The sequence below is a fragment of the Psammomys obesus genome, unplaced genomic scaffold (assembly GCF_907164565.1).
Source record: "Psammomys obesus unplaced genomic scaffold, mPsaObe1.curated_primary_1811, whole genome shotgun sequence".
Lineage (NCBI taxonomy): Eukaryota > Metazoa > Chordata > Mammalia > Rodentia > Muridae > Psammomys > Psammomys obesus.
The window spans coordinates 6034385-6053353 of NW_026596131.1; the positions used below are offsets into that span (position 1 = coordinate 6034385).

Here is an 18969-nt window from a genome sequence, read left to right on the forward strand (position 1 = left end):
TTTCAGTCCTTGCTTTGTCAACAACAAAAAAGTATTTTTGTAGACAAGTCTCCCCCGCCTCCCCCTGGAATGCAATTAATGTCGTTTGCTATGTTCTGCTTAAGGTCATCTAGAGTGGTGAAGATTCCCCATAAATGTGCTCTCAACTGAGTTCCTGTTCATTTGCCTGATACTCAGCTTCTCCAAGTCTCCATGGTCCTTCCTCTCCCAAAGCAAGACATGCTTTGCTTTTCTCTGCAAGACATGCTTCTCTCTTGTCTTAATCGTTCACTAAATCTTATTCATCCTTTAGGAACATTATTTCCCCAGAATTCTCTAACTCCTAAGTGCTCCAGCTTTGCTTTGCATGTTCTTCTTCAGTGTGTTGCCGATTGCCACTGTAACCTTTCAGCTCACTTCAAGGCACTATGACTTGCTTGAGGTTGAGCCATCCTTGTTTCTGCTCAGCTCTATGAAGAAAGAACTGTGCTATTTTGCCCATCAGGTGTCCCTACTTACTAGCACAGTGACTAACGCAGAATGGTGTTTGACACATGCTTTTGAGTAATTGCACAGTATTGTGTTTGAACTCATCAAGCAGCCATTGCAGTAGGACATTCTTTTGAAACCTGGCTTTAGCTTCTAATAGAATTCACTCATGCCTGCATTTTGCAAAGTGCCTAAGGCACAGCTCTTCAACAGCTTTATTGAGGCTTATTTTCATGCCATACCATTTACCCACTCTAAGTCTGCCGACTTGGGACTTTTTAAAATGTTTTTGTAAGCATCATCACAGTTCAACTTCAGAGTACTCTAATTCTCACAAAGAACTCATTCATGTCCATTTGCTTTCACTCTCCAAACCCACAAACACACCTTCTATTTCTGTAGATCTAGGCATAGCAAATAGCTTATATAATAATTTTTTTAAACAGTTGATAACATTTCTTACCATTTCTATAATGATCATGAGTGCATTCAACGAAAATGAAGGAACTAACACCATGATGATAATTAGAAATGTTTCACTGAAGAAATACTTAAAAATGATGTCCAACATAATGGCAAAGACCTACAGGGCAAGACCAAGAATACTACATCAAATGACAAATGTCACAAATCCCCATATAAAGACACAAATACATGGCCATAACAATTTTCCATTTCTAAGACCAAAGGGGAAATGGTTTTGTTACTAAAAACACACAGAAATGTTATCTTCCCAATAGAAAATTAATTTTATCAATACATGTTAATTATACCTATTGCATGTTCAGTATGACTTTTCTTTCTTTTAATAAGGGATGCTAAGCACTGAACCCATAGCCTCACAATGCTAAACATGTTTGACACCACTGAGCTGGACCTCTGGCCTGGATGATGTTTGAATACACACATACAGCATGTACCAATCAAGCCAGGGAAATTAGCATTTCTCTCACCTTATCATTTTTGTTTGCCACCTCTGAGTTTATTCTTTCTAGATACCGTGTGTGGGTGTGTGTGTGTGTGTGTGTGTGTGTGATGTGCACATACTCATGTTGATTCCATTGTGCTGTAGACCATTAGAAATAAGTCGTTGTATCTGTGGTTTAGAACTCGGCACCCAGTCTTGGTTAAACAGCTCTCCACCTCCATCCTTTCCTAGCTTTTAATAATCACTCTTCTATAATTGTCCTCACTTTTCTTGGCTTCCGTATTGGAGGAAGAACAAGTGCTGTTCGTGGTTTTGTATCTGGTTTCACTGAATATAATGTCTTCAAGTTCCACCCATTTTTCTGAAAAAGACAGGACTGCAATCTATGGCTACAAAATATTTTCTTACGTTTTATGTGACATTTTTCTCTACACATTCATTGCCAGATGTCACTTAAAAGTGAAGCCATTTTTGTCTGCTCTTGTGAATAGTGACACAGTAATCACAGAATGTGGCTATCTCTTCGGTACACTGATTTAAATTCCTTAATATTCACACACAGAAGTGAGGGATACTCTGTTCTGAATGTATTGACTTCCATCCCTTCAACAGGGCATGAATGAGCTTTCTTTTTCTTCGGCATGCTGTTTGAGGCTGCAGTCCTCCCACTCTGAACAGCCTTTCTGAGCTCTGAGCTCGGCACTAGATGGAGGACTCCCTCTCCCATTGGTGCCTCCTACTCTCTGCCTGACCTCATCTGGAGAGTGTCTTTAGGCACAGATGCCTCTAACCATATCTGATATATAGCCTTTGGCAACGTTCCCTGCTAGCTCTCCCCTTCCTTCACCTATAGGATAATTAGGTACTGTACCTCTGCACAGGCAATAGGACTATGCTGTTTGATGCAAATGAAGTATGCCATGAACATCTATCAGAGTAACTGTTTGCTTCCCTTTGCCTATATTCTCCCCTCACCCCTGGAATCAGTTTGATCTGCCTCCCTGCAGCTGGATGCTATTCTTTCCTTGTGCTCACAGCCTTCAGAGCCCTGCACTCCACCTCTGCTCCTCCTGCCCTCATGGACTGGTGGCCAACAGCTCCCCAGGGAAGGGGAGACCCACACTTTATGTCTTCCCAAGATGATTGACTGCTCCCTAAAAACAATTTAGAATAGAACCAAATACTTTATAACTAAATGTTAACTTTACAGCACAGTAATTATTTTAGATTGCAGTTATGTAGGTCTTCTCTCATTTTGCAACAACCTCTACAATCTTTCTGCCAAGGCCTTGCACCCTTGTCCATGTCTATTTTCTCTTCTCTCAACTTCCAGGGCACCTTTGTTTCCTTTAAAAATGTGTATTTCCTAGTTCTGTTCATCTGAACAGCCGCACCTTCATCTGACAATTTGTTCTCTGCAAACTGGGATAAGTTGTGTACATTAAGACCACAGGTTGTTTTTTTTTTTCACTTGAAGTACAGCAAAAGTGCTGAGCCAGATGAGCACATAACCCTGCTGTTACATGATTTCTTTATAAATAGAGACAACACAAAGAGAGGAAAAAGCTGCAGAAGAAGTGATTATTGCAGGATGTCCGTTACTTGGAACTAAAGATAAAGTAGCTGAAAGAGTAACTTTGAGGGCCTTTACTGCAGCAACTCTCCCATCTTCTAGGCTGATAGCAAGACACTTGTCAACAGCCATATTGACCTTAACTCTGAAGTACTTAACCATCAGTTCCAAGAAATAATTCATTGAATGTTGAAACTACTGAAAAACCTAAGGAATCGGAGTGATAGCTTTCATCGCCCTTACTAAACATACGAGAGTCTTAGTTGAAATAAAAAGCAGGTGAGTTACAGTAAGATTATCCTCTAAGGCAGGACAGCCGTACTAGGCTTCCATCTGCAAACACAGTAGCGTGTCTTCAGTGGTGTCAGGGGTTGGCTTTCTCAAATGAGTGGGTCTCAGGTTTGGCCAGGTATCAGTTTTTATATATTATATATTATATATATATATCAATTATATATATATATTGATATATATATATATCAATTATGTTAGCTTGTCAAAAAGGTTCTCTAATGACTGATTCGCAGATTCTCATGGCTGGCCTCAAAGGTAGTCTTTCAAATGAGGCATTCTGTAGTACTTTATATAGCTTCTCTACCTTCTCTACTTAGGGTGGATTGTGAAGATGAAGGTAAGAGTATTAAATGCCACTGTTAAATACAACTCAACTCAATCTAAAGACATAAAATATGAGTGTTGCATATAAAAATGAACAGCAGCCAGTTGTGCCCACTCATTTCCTTTAGAAGCCAGTCAGTGGTATCAGATAAGTATATTTTTTCATGGCTGGTCTTGGGTTGGAGTCTCTCATAGTTCCAGGCCTCCCATACCAAAAATTTAGAGCTATGGTATTGACAGCCATTCAATCATGTCTTAGAAATACCAGCTTAAAGGCAGCCTGGAGAGCAGTCTAGGTCTCCATTGCTTGGGTAAATAATAGAACAGTTTCCCATAATCTCAGACAAGCTCTCCATTTTCACATCTATAGATACAAAGTACATGTGGATATTAATAAATTGTTTGACACAGAAATTAAAATATGGTATCTGAAACTCTCACCGCTGAGGATAAGACAGACTTTCTAGACCAGGCATGCCCAAAGTGTGGCATGCAAGCCACAAGCATCCTAGGATAGCTACAAGTGCAGCAGAGCGCATTGGCAGATGACAAGAGCCTATTGCGATGCCAAAAGTTGGGCACCTGTGCTCTTCAGAACTGCTTAGGAAGCCAGTTCTAGTTCTACAGTACCAGGAAGCCCTTTATTCTGAAGGCTCTGAAGACTCAACAGGATATTTTAAATTTTGGTCTTTTTTGGTGTTCTTATTGAATTCTATTCACAGAGCTTACAGGAATTCTTCAGAAACATAACCAACTTGAAAAAATAAGTAACACTTCCAGGTCCCTGCTACAGGGTAATTTTAATCTGAAATCTTTGAGAACGATAATCATTTGAAGTTCAGACTGTACCGGACTTGTAGGATAACTGCATATATATTAGATGCTGTTAGGATAGGATTCAAATCTTCAGACAGAATTAAATGATGGTTCATGTGTACTTTAGATGCATAACTTTAAACGGTCCATTGGAAATGTTGAGTAAATTTGGTTGTTCACTTGTATTTTGTCAGGAAACCAACACATGAAGTCAGGTATTGCGGTATTATGTCAGCTTCCAAAAATTTGGGGCACTGGATTCGGATATTTAATTTTAATGTACATTTTTAATTTTCCCACTGCTCGAGACGAAAAGTGACTATGTTTGACAGTGTCCATACTTACAATAAAGAAGCAAACTGACCAGAAGCCACTGTTTTTTTTCCTTTTGCCAAAAACAAATGATATCACATATGTCAAGAAGACAAGAGAAGCTGCACAACCAAATGAAAGAAAAATCTGAAAGTGATATAGAGAACATCAGTCAAAAATGAAACGTCTGAAGGAAATTTTAAATTATACATATTTAAAAAAAATGTTAATTGCACAAGAAGACCAACAGAGACAACTAACCCAGACCCAAGGAGCCTTACAGAGCCTGAGACATCAACTAGGGAGCATGCATGGTCTGGACCTAGGCCCCTGCATTTATGTGGCCCATGGGCGGCTTGGTCTTCATATGGGTCACCTGGCGAGTGGAGGCGGGGGTGGGGGTGTGATCACTGTTTCTAACATGGCCTCTATTTTCTGCATTTGGATCACTTCTCCCTGGCCTCTGTGGAGGAGGATATGCTCAGTCCAAATGTGACTTGATGTGCTGGGGAGGGTTAATATGGAGGAGGGGATACCTCTTTTCTTAGGGGAAAGGAGAAAGGAGGGGGGAGGGGAACAGGAAAGAGAAGAGGGAGGGGGCACCGTTGAGATGTAAAGTAAATGAACTTAAATAAAGTAAATTTTTAAATATTTAATTGTGCTTGTAATCTGCATTTTGTTAGTTTTATAGAATATTCTCAAATATATAAACAACTAACGCTGTGTTTTATTTTTAATTACTGTTTAGAATTTGGTCGAAGCTGTGTTACTTACTATAGACAGCACAATTTCACTTGTCAAAGGAATGTGCGTCGCTGTTGTCAGGTATAACGTCAAGTTGCTTAAAAGAAGAAACACACTGAAGAGGCTAATGTCCACGACCGCCTGCCCACACCAGTAGGCAGAAGGGAAGAGGCCAGAAATCCACAGCTGAGAATCGGCTTTATTCTGGCAAGAAAACACAGAACGTACACCGGTTCGGTTAAAATGCAAGAATTTCTTTTAGGCTCTTATGCTCTTATGTAGTCGAAGCTAGCCGGGCACTATGCATTCATGATGACCTTGAACTTCTGATCTTCTTGTTTCCAACTCCCAAGTGCTAGGATTATAGGCATGTGGCACTCTGCCTGGTTTGTCAGTGGGTGGGGATCAAACCCACGGCTTCGAGCGTGCTAGGCTGAGCTACAGCCCAGTCCCTTTGGCTTGGTTCTTTCTACTGAGGGTTGCTTTGGCTACTCATTCTTTTTAGAGAAGGGCTTTCTCTAGTTATTCTGTGAAGAATATGGTAACAACATTCTAGGATCTAATTTGACAGAGTAGATGAGAACTTTCACAGAATAGGTTTGTTTTTTTGTTTTTTTTTTTTTTACCAAACTTTATTCCTACTTGGAGAGTTACACTTTACATTTTAAGTGTATTATATAATTTAGTACTCAGATCAAGGCTGTGAGATGGTTTTATTCTTTTTTTCTTTTCTTTTTTTTTTTTTTTTTTTTTTTTTTTTTTTTTTTTTTTTTTTTTTTTGTTTTTTGTTTTTTGAGGCAGGGTTTCTCTGTGTAGCCCTTGGCTCCTGGACTCACTTTGAAGACAAGTCTGGCCTCAAACTCACAGTGATCTGCCTGCCTCTGCCTCCCTGGAGTGCTGGGATCACAGGTGTTCGCAACTGCGCCCGGCTTGGTTTTATTTTTAGCTCCACTCCCAGGCATTTTTTTGGGGAAGTACATTTTTTTTTTTGCATCTTGGAAAATCATATCAAATTCATGTGTGTCTACTGTCTACATGTTAGACATGTGTCTCTAGTACCCATTTGCTACCTTTAGGGTAAGATGATATCCCAAGTTCTTTTTGGGAGACTACCCTCTCCAATTCTGAGAGCAATAATGTGGGATATAAACAGCCCCTCCAGCTAATTATCTCAAATAATAACAAACAAATTTTTCATGCCTTTTAGTCTTTGTTCTTTCCTCAGTGTGTGCCAAACTGTGGTGTGGTTGATGGAATTCTGTCATCTCATATCATGAGGTTAGGGTTCATCTTCAGAAATGTCAGAGTTGTTGTTTTGGACATTTTAGGGTCAGAGGCCAGGATCTGGCAGTCCTAATAAGTTAAGGCTTGCCACTCACCCTAATGTGCCAATCAAAGGGACAAAGAAGACCAAAAAGCAGAGAAAAGAGATTTGTTCATTGCAGTCATATTGGGAAGGCAAGGCACAGGCAGGGATCTGACCTGAGGCTTGGGTTCCCATGAAGGGCAAGTATACGCAAGTGGTGTACATAACTAAAGCGGCATGGTCAAGGTGCGGGCCATTGCCGGCCAATTATTGTCTCAGCTCCATCTCTCCTGCAAGGTAGTCTGGTAAATTTGGGAAAACTGTGTGAAATCTCTGTCTGGGGAGCAAGAGCCTATTCTGTCTGGCATCAAGTTTTAGCCTTTCCTTTCCCCAAAGATGAGATCTCTAGAGAAAGTTTAATTCTTTGGAGATTATTATTTTACTAGTCTGATCATCAAAGGGAGGGACATAGATGTTTCCATATCTGTTTTGCTGCCAGTCCTGTGTTCCTTGGCCTTCAGAGAGCAGGCTATCTCGCAGCACTGGTTTTGATACATCTACTGCATGGAGCAGCGTTCTTTTTGTTTGGTTTGGTTTGATCTTTCAAGACAGGATTTCTCTGTGTAGCCTTAGTAGACCAGGCCAGCCTCAAACTCAAAGACATGCACCTGCCTCTACCTCCCAAGTGCTGGGATTAAAAGTGTGCACCACCACCACCTGGCCAACATTGTTGCTATAGGAACAGACCCTTCTCTTGCTGGAGTCACTGTTGTGTCTGTTAGCAGTGAACCTAATCCTCCCAATCATTCCTGATCCCTAGGAATGGTTTTACGAGATATTCAATTATTTTCTCAAGCACTTGCTACTGTGAAATCAAAAGTCGAGATACTCAAGATATGCAAAATCCATAGGATGTTAATCTATTCTTTGATACAAATGACATAAAAGACGGTATCAACATTCAACTTAAATTCAGAGCAAGGAGGAATGACTGACTTCTTGTGTGCCAAGTGCTGGGCCAGCGGGTCTTGTCCTAACAAAGATATAAATTCACCCTGTTTCCTCATCTTAAAAGATGTGTTGCTGTCATTGACTGGCTTATGCATTACATCCGTGTACACGTGTGGAGCTGGGTGAAAGTGCAAGAATTTTAAAAGAAATTAATGTTACATTCCTATTGAAACTAATTGTACACATAGTGTTCAGGAACCTGAGTTCCACAAACCCAGTTCCCTTACCATGTTTTATTTGGTATGCTAATGCACAATGCCACTTAAATCCATAAATAATGAAAAGAAACCTAAATATTTTCTAGTCCTCATCTTGAGGTCAAGCATGGGGCGTTTTCAACAATGGTTTGTGTGTGTCAGCTTTTGAAATTGTTTGATTCTAGATTTTGCATCTTTAGAATATATATATATATATGCCTCTGAGTGTGAGAAAAGAAGATTATGGATATGAGAGGGTATGGGAGGAGTTGGAGGACTTGGGAGAAGGAGAAATTATGTAACTAATTCAGTATTTGTACATGAAGTTCTTGAAAAACTTTAATTACGTCTTTTAAAAGATCAAGCCATATGTTGGAAAGATGGTGCAGTGGTTAAGAGCATTATCTGCTCTTTTAGAAGTCCTGAGTTCAATTCCCAGCAACCACATGGTGGCTCACAACCATCTATACTGTGATCTGATGCCCTCTGCTGGCATGCCTGCATAAATGCAGATAGAGCACACATACTTAAAATAAATAAATCTTTTAAAAATATTTTTTAAAAAGAACAAGCTACTGAAAATAAAATAAATTAAAGCCTTCCAAATACTTCCAAGTTAAAATTAATAATAATAGTAATAATGATGATGATGAAGAAGGTTATTGTGAACCTGATGGATAAAATAAAATTTAATTTCCTGTGTATTTTCTGTGAAGGTTGGTGGCTCAGGATGATGAATGACAGCAGGCTTACGTAAATCTTATATATTTGTCTGGATAAAGGATGTAAATAAACACAAATAAAACCTAAAATTATGAATTCCAGAGTACAAAGTGAATATATGTCTTAAATTTGATCTTCAATGTCAACCTCATTGACTGTTTTCCTTGCAGCTAGGAAATTGTTCATTCAGAAGATATATAATATTCTGCTTTGAAGATTCAAAGTAATGTGACAATCTGAAAAAAACTTTGAAGTAAAAACCCTTTTTCATTTAAAAAATAAGCTTTTTGAGTCACCTGAAATAATTCCAAACTACATTGTCTAAATTAATGTTTCAGTGCTTCCCCATATCACAAGGGGAAAATATTTCATACTTACAGCATTAAAAATACAATTACTGAAAATCTTAAAATCCCCTACCCACACTTCTTACTTTGTAGTCACTGATGCTACTCATGGCAATGTGTGGAGAAATGCTGCATATAATAAGCAAGATACACAGGGAAGTTTCCACTATCCCAAACCAGTACATCGTAATGTCCTGCAAATGCAAAAGAAACTTTTAGTGGAAAATCAAAATATGGTTTATTAAAGTGAAAATTATACTTATCATTTATGATGAGACAACTCAAAAAAAAAAAACAAAAACAAAAACAAAAGAAACTGAGACTATGTCAGGACCAGCTTAAGAGTATATATCCAAAAGAAGAAGCAGCGGGCTTTTGGAGAGATATCTAGACAACAGTGGTAATAGCAACCAAGGAGCGGAAATAATGCAAACGCCATTAGTAGGTGTGCTAAGAAAAAAGAAAACTAAGTCCACAACTCTAAAAGAAAGAAAATCAAGGGCTCCGGGATAGACTCTCTTGGAATATATAATGCTAAGTGAAATAAACCTGACAAAAGGCACAAATATTGTGTGTTTCCATTGCATGAGACATGTAAAATAGTCAAATTCCTAGAAACAGCAAGTGAGAGGGTAATTCCCAGGAGCAGAGGAAAAGAATGAGGAGTTGATAGAATTAAACTGGTCTTTTGTGGGCACCAAGGTTCCCCTCCCTTAGATGAAGAAATTCTGAATTCTGAGAAAGCCTGAAATAAAATAAATTTTAAAAAATCAAGGCAGGTGGCTAGAGAAATGGCTCAGCAGTTAAGAGTGTGTGTTACTCTTCCAGAGAGCCCAGGTTCAGTTTCCAGACCCCACAGAGAGCTTACAACTGTCTGTAACTCCAGTTCCATAAGGTCTAATGCCCTCTTCTCGCCTCCTTGGGCACTGAATGCACATAGTATACGAACATACATGTAGGCAAAACACCCATACAGGTAAAATAAAAATATATACTTCTTTTTTAATGAAAAAAATTAAGAAGCTGATCACAACTGTTTCTTCAGGCTGTTTTTCCCCTCTTTGGGATTCTGGGGCTCAAACCCAACAGATCTTTAAACATGCTAGGTAAATTTTATACTATAGGAAGTTGTAAGACATCATGTGGATGCTGGGAATTGAACTCGAGAACTTTAGAAGAAAGTGGGTGCCCTAGTAAGGGGAGAAGGAGCTGTCTCTGGCATGAGCTCAGTGGCCAGGTCTTTGATCACCTTCCCCTGCAGGGTGCAGCCCTTGCCAGGCCACAGAGGAAAATGCTGCTACCAGTCCTGAGGAGACCTGACAGGCTAGGTTCAGATAGAAGGGGATGAGGACCCCCTTAACAGGGGACTTGGGGAGGGGCATAGGGAAAGAAGAGGGAGAGTGGGTAGGATTGAGAGGAGATGGAGGGGACCACATCCGGGATACAAAGTGAATATATTGTAAAATAGAAAGATAGATAGATAGCTATATAGATAAACAAAAATAATAAACTATTTAAAAAAAAAAAAGAACTCTGGAAGAGCAGCCAGTGGCCTTAACAACTGAGCCAACTCTCCAGCCCTTATTCACGGTTTTGAGGCTATAGTGAGTGGAGTTACTTTTCTGCATTACTTTTTTAGTATGCCATTGGTATTTAGGTCGACTGCTGAATTTAATGTTAACTTTGTATCCTGATACTCTGATGAAGTATTTATTAGCTCTGTGAATTTATAACATAGTCTTCTTCAATTTTTATTTTTTTTACTACTACTGCTACTATTTGTGTGTGATGTGTCTGCCTAAGTCACATGGGCAGAAAACAACTTTGTGGAATCAGTTCTTTTCTTCCACCCTGATGAGAATTCTGGGGATTAAACTCACATCATAGGATTTTTATTGCAAAAACTTTCACTTTCCCATTAAGTAGTGTCTTTGGCTAGGTGTTGAAGTCTTTAGGGTCTCTTATGAACAAAATCAAATCATCTTTAAGAAAACTGACTTCCTCCTTCCCATATGTATCTCTTATTTGTTTATACTGCTTTAGTATTTTACTTACAACTTGAAACATTGTATTGAGTAAGAGTGGAGGAAGTGCTCACACCCTTGTCTTGTTCCTGATTTTAAACACTTGGGAGTTCTTCTCCATTTAGCCTGATGTTGACTGTAGGTTGGTTAGAAATGGCCCTTATTATGTACATATGTTGCCTATATCCCTAATCTCTCTAGCATTTTTTTTGTAATTATTTCTTTTATGTTTTGAGATTTTAACATAATTAGGTTGTTTTCCCCTTTCCCTTCCTCCCCCCAAACACTCGCATAAATCTTTCCTTGCTCTCTTTCGAATTCATGGCCTCTTTTTCATAATTGTTGTCATGTACTTGTATGTGTACACGCACATGTGTATTCCTAAATACATGAATACAACCTTATTAGGCTATATAATGTTACTTGTATGTATAGGTTTTAAGGGTTGCCCTTTTGGTATTGGATAATCAACTGGCGTGCTCCTCCCTGGGGAAGACTATTTCTCCTGCTCTCAGCAGTACTTTAGTTGTCTGTGGTTCTATGCATAGGGTTGAGGCCTCAAGATCTCCCCACCCACCACATCCCTGTTAGCATGTCTGTTGATGTTGTCTTTGTTCAGCTTATATATGGAAGATATTGGAGGTTGTCAAAGACGTTTTCTGCAACTATTGAGATGAGTCTGTAACTTCTGTTCTTAGGGACATTCACAGGAGTCATTAATTTTACTGGTAAACATATGTTCAACCATCCATGCATCTCTGAAATGAAGTCAGAGTGATCATAATCCTTTTCATTTGTTCTGTAATCCATTTCATTTGTTCATTTGATTAGTGATTAATTTATTGAGAATTTCAGTATTTATGCTCGCCAAAGAAATTATTCTGTTGTTTTCTTATTTTGTTGTTCTGTCTCTGTGTGGTTTTGGTATGACCATAATGATGGCTTCGTAAGCAGAAACTGGAAGTGTTCTGATTTCTTCTGTTTTTGGAATAATCTGCTAAGTATTGGTCTTAATTCTTCTTTAAGAAATTGGCAGAATCCTGCATTAACACCATCAGGACCTGGACTTTTTTAGTCATAAGATTTTATTACTCCTTTGATTTTATTGTTTATTATAGGTATGTTTGAATTATTTACCTCATTGATTATGGTATATGAATTCTATAAATTCATCCATCCCAGACAAAGAGTGCACATTAAAACTACTTTGAGATTGGTTCTCACCACAATTAGAATAGCTACTTTTAAGAAAAAGAAAAGTAGTGGAAAGGAAGTGGAAGAGGAGATCTTTATTCACTGTTGGTGGGAGTATAAACTGGTGATGCTGCTACAGATATCAGTGTGGAGGTTTCTCAAAAAGCTAAAATAAAGCTGCCCTATGACACAGATATACCAATCCTGTAGAATTATCCAAGGCACTCTATCCAAAAGCTAGAACGACAGAAAAGGATGTGTAGGCTGCTGGGAAGAAAAGTCATCAATGGACCCTGCTTGCTACAATTTTCACCTGCCACGCAAGTGCAGTAGTGGTAAGACCACTAAAGGAATAACTAATGACTTTGTGACTAGATTTCATATCTTCTGTTTGGAAGGGAAAAGGTGACTGGTACTGTAACTCTGGTCAAAGGTCTGAAACTGGGAGGGTCACAGACAGATCTATAGAAGACTGGCTGTCCTCCTGATGTTTTGATAAATGGGCATGTAGCCATAATGCCTGCTAAACATTATGTTTACATCCATAGCCTAATGCTGCTCTCATCAAGGCTCAGACAAGATTCTCCTTGTGGATATATGGTGACAGTTTGCTGCAGAGAATCACAATGGGTCAAAGTGCCTTGAGAATAAGTAGTTATTGAATACTCAGCCCTAAAGAAGACATGTATGTCACCCCATCCAAGGCCAAGGGAACAATCACAGAAGAGGTAGGAAGACTGTGAAAATCAGAGGAGGGAGAAGAGGACTATGAAATTCTGTCTTTAGGCTATCACTTCAGTCACAAACATAAAGCACTTGTAGCTTCCTGCAAAGCTTCCACACATGGGGGGGTGGGGTGGGGTGGGGGGGTGGGACTGCATGGAAAGAAGAAGAGAGTCAATAGATGTGGGAAAGGAGTAAGAGAGGGTAATTTAATAAATTGTCAAAAAATAAATAGAAAGTTTCTCAAAAATGAGAAGTCATTGTCACTTCTGGGATGGAATGACAAAGAAAGGAAGTACTACAACTATAAAGCATGATGGTGTCTTCTCAGTTCTTCTATCTCTCACCAATACTTCCCTTCTATAAACTTTCTAAAGCCAGGATTGTGGAAATGCAGCCAGTGTATATCACTCTTTCAATGCAAGCAAACTGAGTCATTGAAGGCATGAGTCAGGCAGCATACAAACTATGAGAACACAGTAACCATCCTTAGGACCAACAATCAAGTATAGTAATGTAGGTTCACTTCGAAGGTTTAACTGTATAAGATCAATTAATACTTACTGATGAAAATACAGTTTCCTTGATTCTAATACGCTGTGTGTGGTTGAACATATGAAGGATCCCATTGCTGATGACGTTCATCAGTATAGGAAAGCAGTACAGCCTCTTGGTATTACACACAACTGAAAATCTGTAATCCTTAAAACAAACCAAAACAAACAAATAAGATAAAATCCTTGACAGATAAAGGAACCGTACACACACATACACACACACACACACACACACACACACACACACACGTAACAGTTAGGTTTTATCTATGTGTTAATCTTCAAGTTAACTAGCTTTCCTCAGCCTTCATTTTCTCATCTGTGAAAGAGGGGGTCATAAGGGGTTCAGAAATCAATTGAGTGAGACTTTATTAGATCCTTATACAGTGGATAAAACAAAGCAGGATCCAGTTAATTCCAAATTTCATTAGTGTAATCAGTATCATATCACTTCATCCCTATTTTGCTTATGAGGAAGCTTTAGCTATAGTGTATAAATGCTGCCCTTACAAGGAAAAATTGTCAGTTTATGGTGAGCAAGCAGATAGGAAATAAAAATGGAATAAAAGAGATTTTTTTATGATAACATTGCCTATGATTTTTACAATTTCAAAGAAAATATGAATACTTAATGTTTATGAAAGCATCCATACAATCATGTCAGTACTGTTTTAATGTTAAAACTATCAAGAGTTTGTATAATAAATATACAAAAATCACCAAGCAGATGTCACACTAGTTTCTAAAGTTGACATAAAAATGGTGGCATTTTTTACAATATGTTAAAAATTATATATTTTAAATTACATTTAAATTTTTACAATATATGAAAAGATACATCTTTTAAGGCTTCTAGTTTTCTTTTGTGTTTTGTTTTACATGTAGGAGGAAAGAAAAACATGCTTTTTATTACTTTTGTCTCTTAACTTTACTGAAATGCAAATGAGACTCAAGTTCTTCTTTACGGATGTATTTGCAACAGGTGTGTCCTTGATAGATCCTTGATGGTTACAGTTAATTTGGAATTCAAGAAGAATAATTTTATATTTTAGATTTCATACAGACATTATAATATTTAATGTATTTTCTTAATATATAAAACATCATGCACTTAAACATTAAATAAGTCATTAAATTCATAGTTACATTAATCAATGATTTTGTAATATAATAAGTTATTTAGTTTAAGCAATGGACTCACTCCCTTTTAACACAAAATTACTTAATTTTAAACAAAGATAGAAAATGTTCCACCAAAATATTGGCTTATTCAATATAGACTCATATATTTTGCTGAGTTGAGTTACTATATACTAGTTTTCTATCTCTTTAAAACAACTAAAATGTAGTCATTTGATATTGTATTTGAGTGTGTGTAGCCACAAAAGCAAAAACCAAGAGGACCACATACCTTTCGTTTTCCAGAAACTATAATTGCTCCGTTGTATGAAAGGCTTTCAGTACCATTTGTGTTTTCAAAGTCATCTACTTCCAAAACTATGTTCTGACACTTCAGTGACTGTATGAAATCTTCAATATTTGATTCTAGTGTGATTTTGATAACAGAAGGCAATATAAAAGGAAGTAAAAAATTTTATGAGCATTATAAAGTTAACATTCCTAGTATACCATGAGGCATACTACATGCATGACATAATAAAGATAAACCATTCACTCATCCATCTTCTATTTAGTAAATCTTACATTATAATAAATTATCATCATAATTCCACCTAATGTCCATTAATATGTGATACCTAAAAGAACATAATTCTATTTTGTAACTTTTCCTTTAAACTGTATAAATTGATAATTTCTGGAGAAGTAATATGAGAAATACTACAGATTGCTCAGCTGATAACATTTTCCTCCTTTTCCTAAGCTAAACCTAAAAATTAAATATAAAAATAGATGTATGATTCGTGTTTTCCACTTTTTCATATATAATACATATTGTATTTTTCTTGGAAAAATACACGGATGCCACCATCAAATCAAAAATTCTTATGTAATCTAAAATACGAAAATGGGTGAAATTACGTGAGAGAGGAATAAAGCTAAGGAAACCCCACAGGCTGGTACACACAGGAGAAAAATATGCAACAGCTGACTAGTTTCTATAACGTCAAAACTCAAGTGGACAAGGCGTTATCACGCTCTGAGCCACAATCCGCTAGAGGCGGAGCAAAATGAGAAGTCAGGGCCCTCCACATTGCACACTATGACAGCTGCTGTAGTGGTCTCTGGGAGCATCCCTCATTCATAAAAGATGCCTAAGAAGAGCAGCAGGGCAAGACGTGGGATAACTCCAAACACCAGTAAAGGAAAAGCAGAATGGATAACGAAAGAGACTTTTTTTTTTTTTCTGGCCTCTGAAGTGAAAGTTCATACTGGAAATATATGGGGGTCTAAGAATTGGACAAGTAGTATCAAATACAAATCTGGGTTCCTCCAAGATGGGATGGAACACACATAGAAAACCATGTTTCCGTGTACACTGGGGAAGTCACACACCACAACTCCATTCCACAGTAGGGTACAATAATGGTGGGTACCATTCACATAAAGAAAACAGGGGTTCTCATATGGGAAAATTTACACGTTGTTAATAATCACGTCATACTTAGAGGAAGAAGAAACATGACAAAATAAATCTCCGAAATACTTGACAACTGAATGCAAAGAGGGTTGGGGGTGGGGGGCATGAGTGAATACAAGTGCCTTATCCTCAGATTGAGTGGAGAAAGAGATGCCAACAACCTGAAGGGTAAACGGCAATTCTAAACAATAGGAAAAAATATACATCTCAACACTAAAGAAACAAAGAATTTTACTTTCTAAACCTGAAGGGTAAAGTAATGAAGAATGAAAGAGAAAACACTCTACAACCTTGAATCAAAAATACCTGTGAAAATTGAAATCAGAAAGAAAGTTAAGAAAAGACTGCTACTCTGAATGGTGTGTGTATATGTCTTGTTTACTAACGTTTCATCCCAATTGCAGCTTCCCCTCCCTCCTCTTCTCCTAGTCCCTCCCTCTCACCTCTCCTCTTACCCATCCACCCTTCCTCTCTTTCTCCTCAGAAAAAGGCAGACCTCCCATGAAGATCTATCCACCTTGGCATAAGCAGTTCTACTCTGAATGTATTTATAAACATCTTTGGAAGAAACAGAAAAGCTTTCCTTTCAAGTAATTTAGGAGTTAAACAGAGAACTCTCTATAAAGGATTGTAGAATGGCAGAAAAACACTTAAAGAAATACTCAACGTGCTTAGCCACCAGAGAGATGCAAATCAAAATGACCCTGATATTTCACCTGACACCCATCAGAATGGCTAAAATCAAAAACTCAAGTGACAACACATGCTGGAAAGGTTGTGGAGAAAGGGGAACCCTCCTTCACCATTGGTGGGGATGCAAACTTGTACAACCGCTTTGGAAACCAATCTGGCACTTTCTCAGACAATTAGGAAGAGTGATTCCTCAAGATCCAGCTATACCACTCCTAGGCATATATCCAAAAGATGCTCAAGTACACAACAAGGAAATTTGCTCAAACATTTTTGTAGTAGCTTTATCCGTAATAGCCAGAACCTGGAAACAACCCAGATGTCCCTCAGTTGAGGAAAGGATGCAGAAATTGTGGTACTTTTAGACGATGGAATACTACTCAGCAATTAAAAATGAGGAGATCATGAAATTTGCAGGCAAATGGTGGGACCTAGAAACGATCATCCTGAGTGAGGTATTCCAAAAGCAGAAAGACACACATGGTATATACCCACTTATATAGACCTATAAGATAGGATAAATATACTGAAATCTATACACCTAAAGAAGATAAACAAGAAAGAGGACCCAGGGTAAGATTTAAGCAGTTCTAAATCAATTACCCATTCTTTAACAAAACAAGGAGTTTTCCTGAATCTTCTTGAATTTCATCCAAGAGCATGAAGTGTAGACATCTCTTCTTTGCATGTCAGTCAAGATGCGTTACAAACACGATACATGGTAAGTAATAGCAACAAAGAGACCAAAAAATCTTCAGCTGACTGACACTCCAACCAACCAAGGACCATGCATGAAGATAACCTAGAACTCCTGCACAGATGTAGCCCATGGCAGCTCATTATCCAAGTGGGTTCCCTAATAAGGGGAACAGGAACTGTCTCTGACATAAACTCAGGGGCTGGCTCTTTGACCAGCCTTGCCAGGCCTCAGAGTAGGACAATGCAGCCAGTCCTGATGAGACCCGATAAGCTAGGGTCAGATAGAAGGGAAGGAGGACCAGTGGACTTGGAGAGGGAAATGAGAGGAGATGAGGGATAGAGGGTAGGATTGGGAAGGAATGAGGAAGAGAGCTACAGCTGGGATACAAAGTGAATAAACTGTAATTAATATAAAAATTAAAATTTAATTAAAAATGTCTTCAGCTAAGATAAAGCTCTCTCTCAACAGTGATGGCGGCTAGGTATAAAAACTGGTGGCCAGAGTGGTCAGTCACAAGTCCCTTACCCATGTGTCCACTAACCTTGTCCTCCCCAAAATCAGGGAAACTGCACTGCTTCTCAAGGTCATTTTCTATAAATGTACATTTTTCTTCTGCCAAGATTCCTAACCCCTTCCATTGTACTACATAACACTTAACTATCTATTTCTGTATTAAAACATCAATCTCTGTTCACCTGTGTTATTGATGACCAATAGGCTGGTTCGCACACCCTGAGGAAATTGTCCAGGGGACAGGAAATACAATTCTGTTTTAAATTCCCAGTCGTTTTTGTTATTTAGCATACCATCAGCGATCTTTTCCATAATCAGTGGGAAGAGTGCAATTCCAAGAATCAACAAACTAAACAACAAAGAAAAGTTACCATAGGACTCTATAGCATTTTTTTCCTCAGTAATATATTCTACACCTCTTTGTTAGCTATTAATTCTACTTTATACAACCATAACTTTAAGTGCTAACATTCTAAAAGTATCTCAAAATGTCACAGTACTGAAAGGCATTGTTATTTAATTTCACTATGAAAACTAAACAGCAAGCATCCATAAGCCCAATCAAGAATTTTTATACATGCAATCCCAACTGTAAGTAAAATCAATATTACATTTAGCTCTTGTATAGCAGGAATAGGTTATGTGCTTTACTTCTAAATATTCTTGTAGTTTAAAACTTTTAAAATTTTATATCTTAAAAAAAATACAGTACTCTGATACTCACAAGGTCACCATGGCTTTTCTCTCTCGTTTTAGTTTTAAGATGCGAAGTCGTGCTATTGCACAGACCTGCATTCTCCAAAGGCCCATGGCACTCATGGTCTTTTGCACTTTAGAAAGAGAAGGATAAACCGGCTCCATGTCATTTAAACTTTCTGAGTCTCTCACTGTTTCTCCTTTCTCAAAGTCTGTGTGAACACACATAC

The 18969-nt window shown here is 38.1% G+C and overlaps 1 protein-coding gene across 6 annotated transcripts in view; it reads right to left on the bottom strand.

Moving 5' to 3' along the window:
- Abca6 (ATP binding cassette subfamily A member 6) overlaps positions 1 to 18969 on the bottom strand; it is a 65146-nt gene that overhangs the window by 12789 nt on the left and 33388 nt on the right. For all 6 annotated transcript variants that reach the window (XM_055592523.1, XM_055592524.1, XM_055592520.1 and 3 more), the window contains 8 exons: positions 18768 to 18951; positions 18226 to 18392; positions 14953 to 15086; positions 13549 to 13686; positions 9130 to 9237; positions 5490 to 5663; positions 4749 to 4862; positions 932 to 1051 (listed from right to left, as the gene is read on the bottom strand). In XM_055592523.1, coding sequence (XP_055448498.1) covers positions 932 to 1051; positions 4749 to 4862; positions 5490 to 5663; positions 9130 to 9237; positions 13549 to 13686; positions 14953 to 15086; positions 18226 to 18392; positions 18768 to 18951 — 1139 coding nt within the window. The remainder of the gene's footprint in view (positions 1 to 931; positions 1052 to 4748; positions 4863 to 5489; positions 5664 to 9129; positions 9238 to 13548; positions 13687 to 14952; positions 15087 to 18225; positions 18393 to 18767; positions 18952 to 18969) is intronic.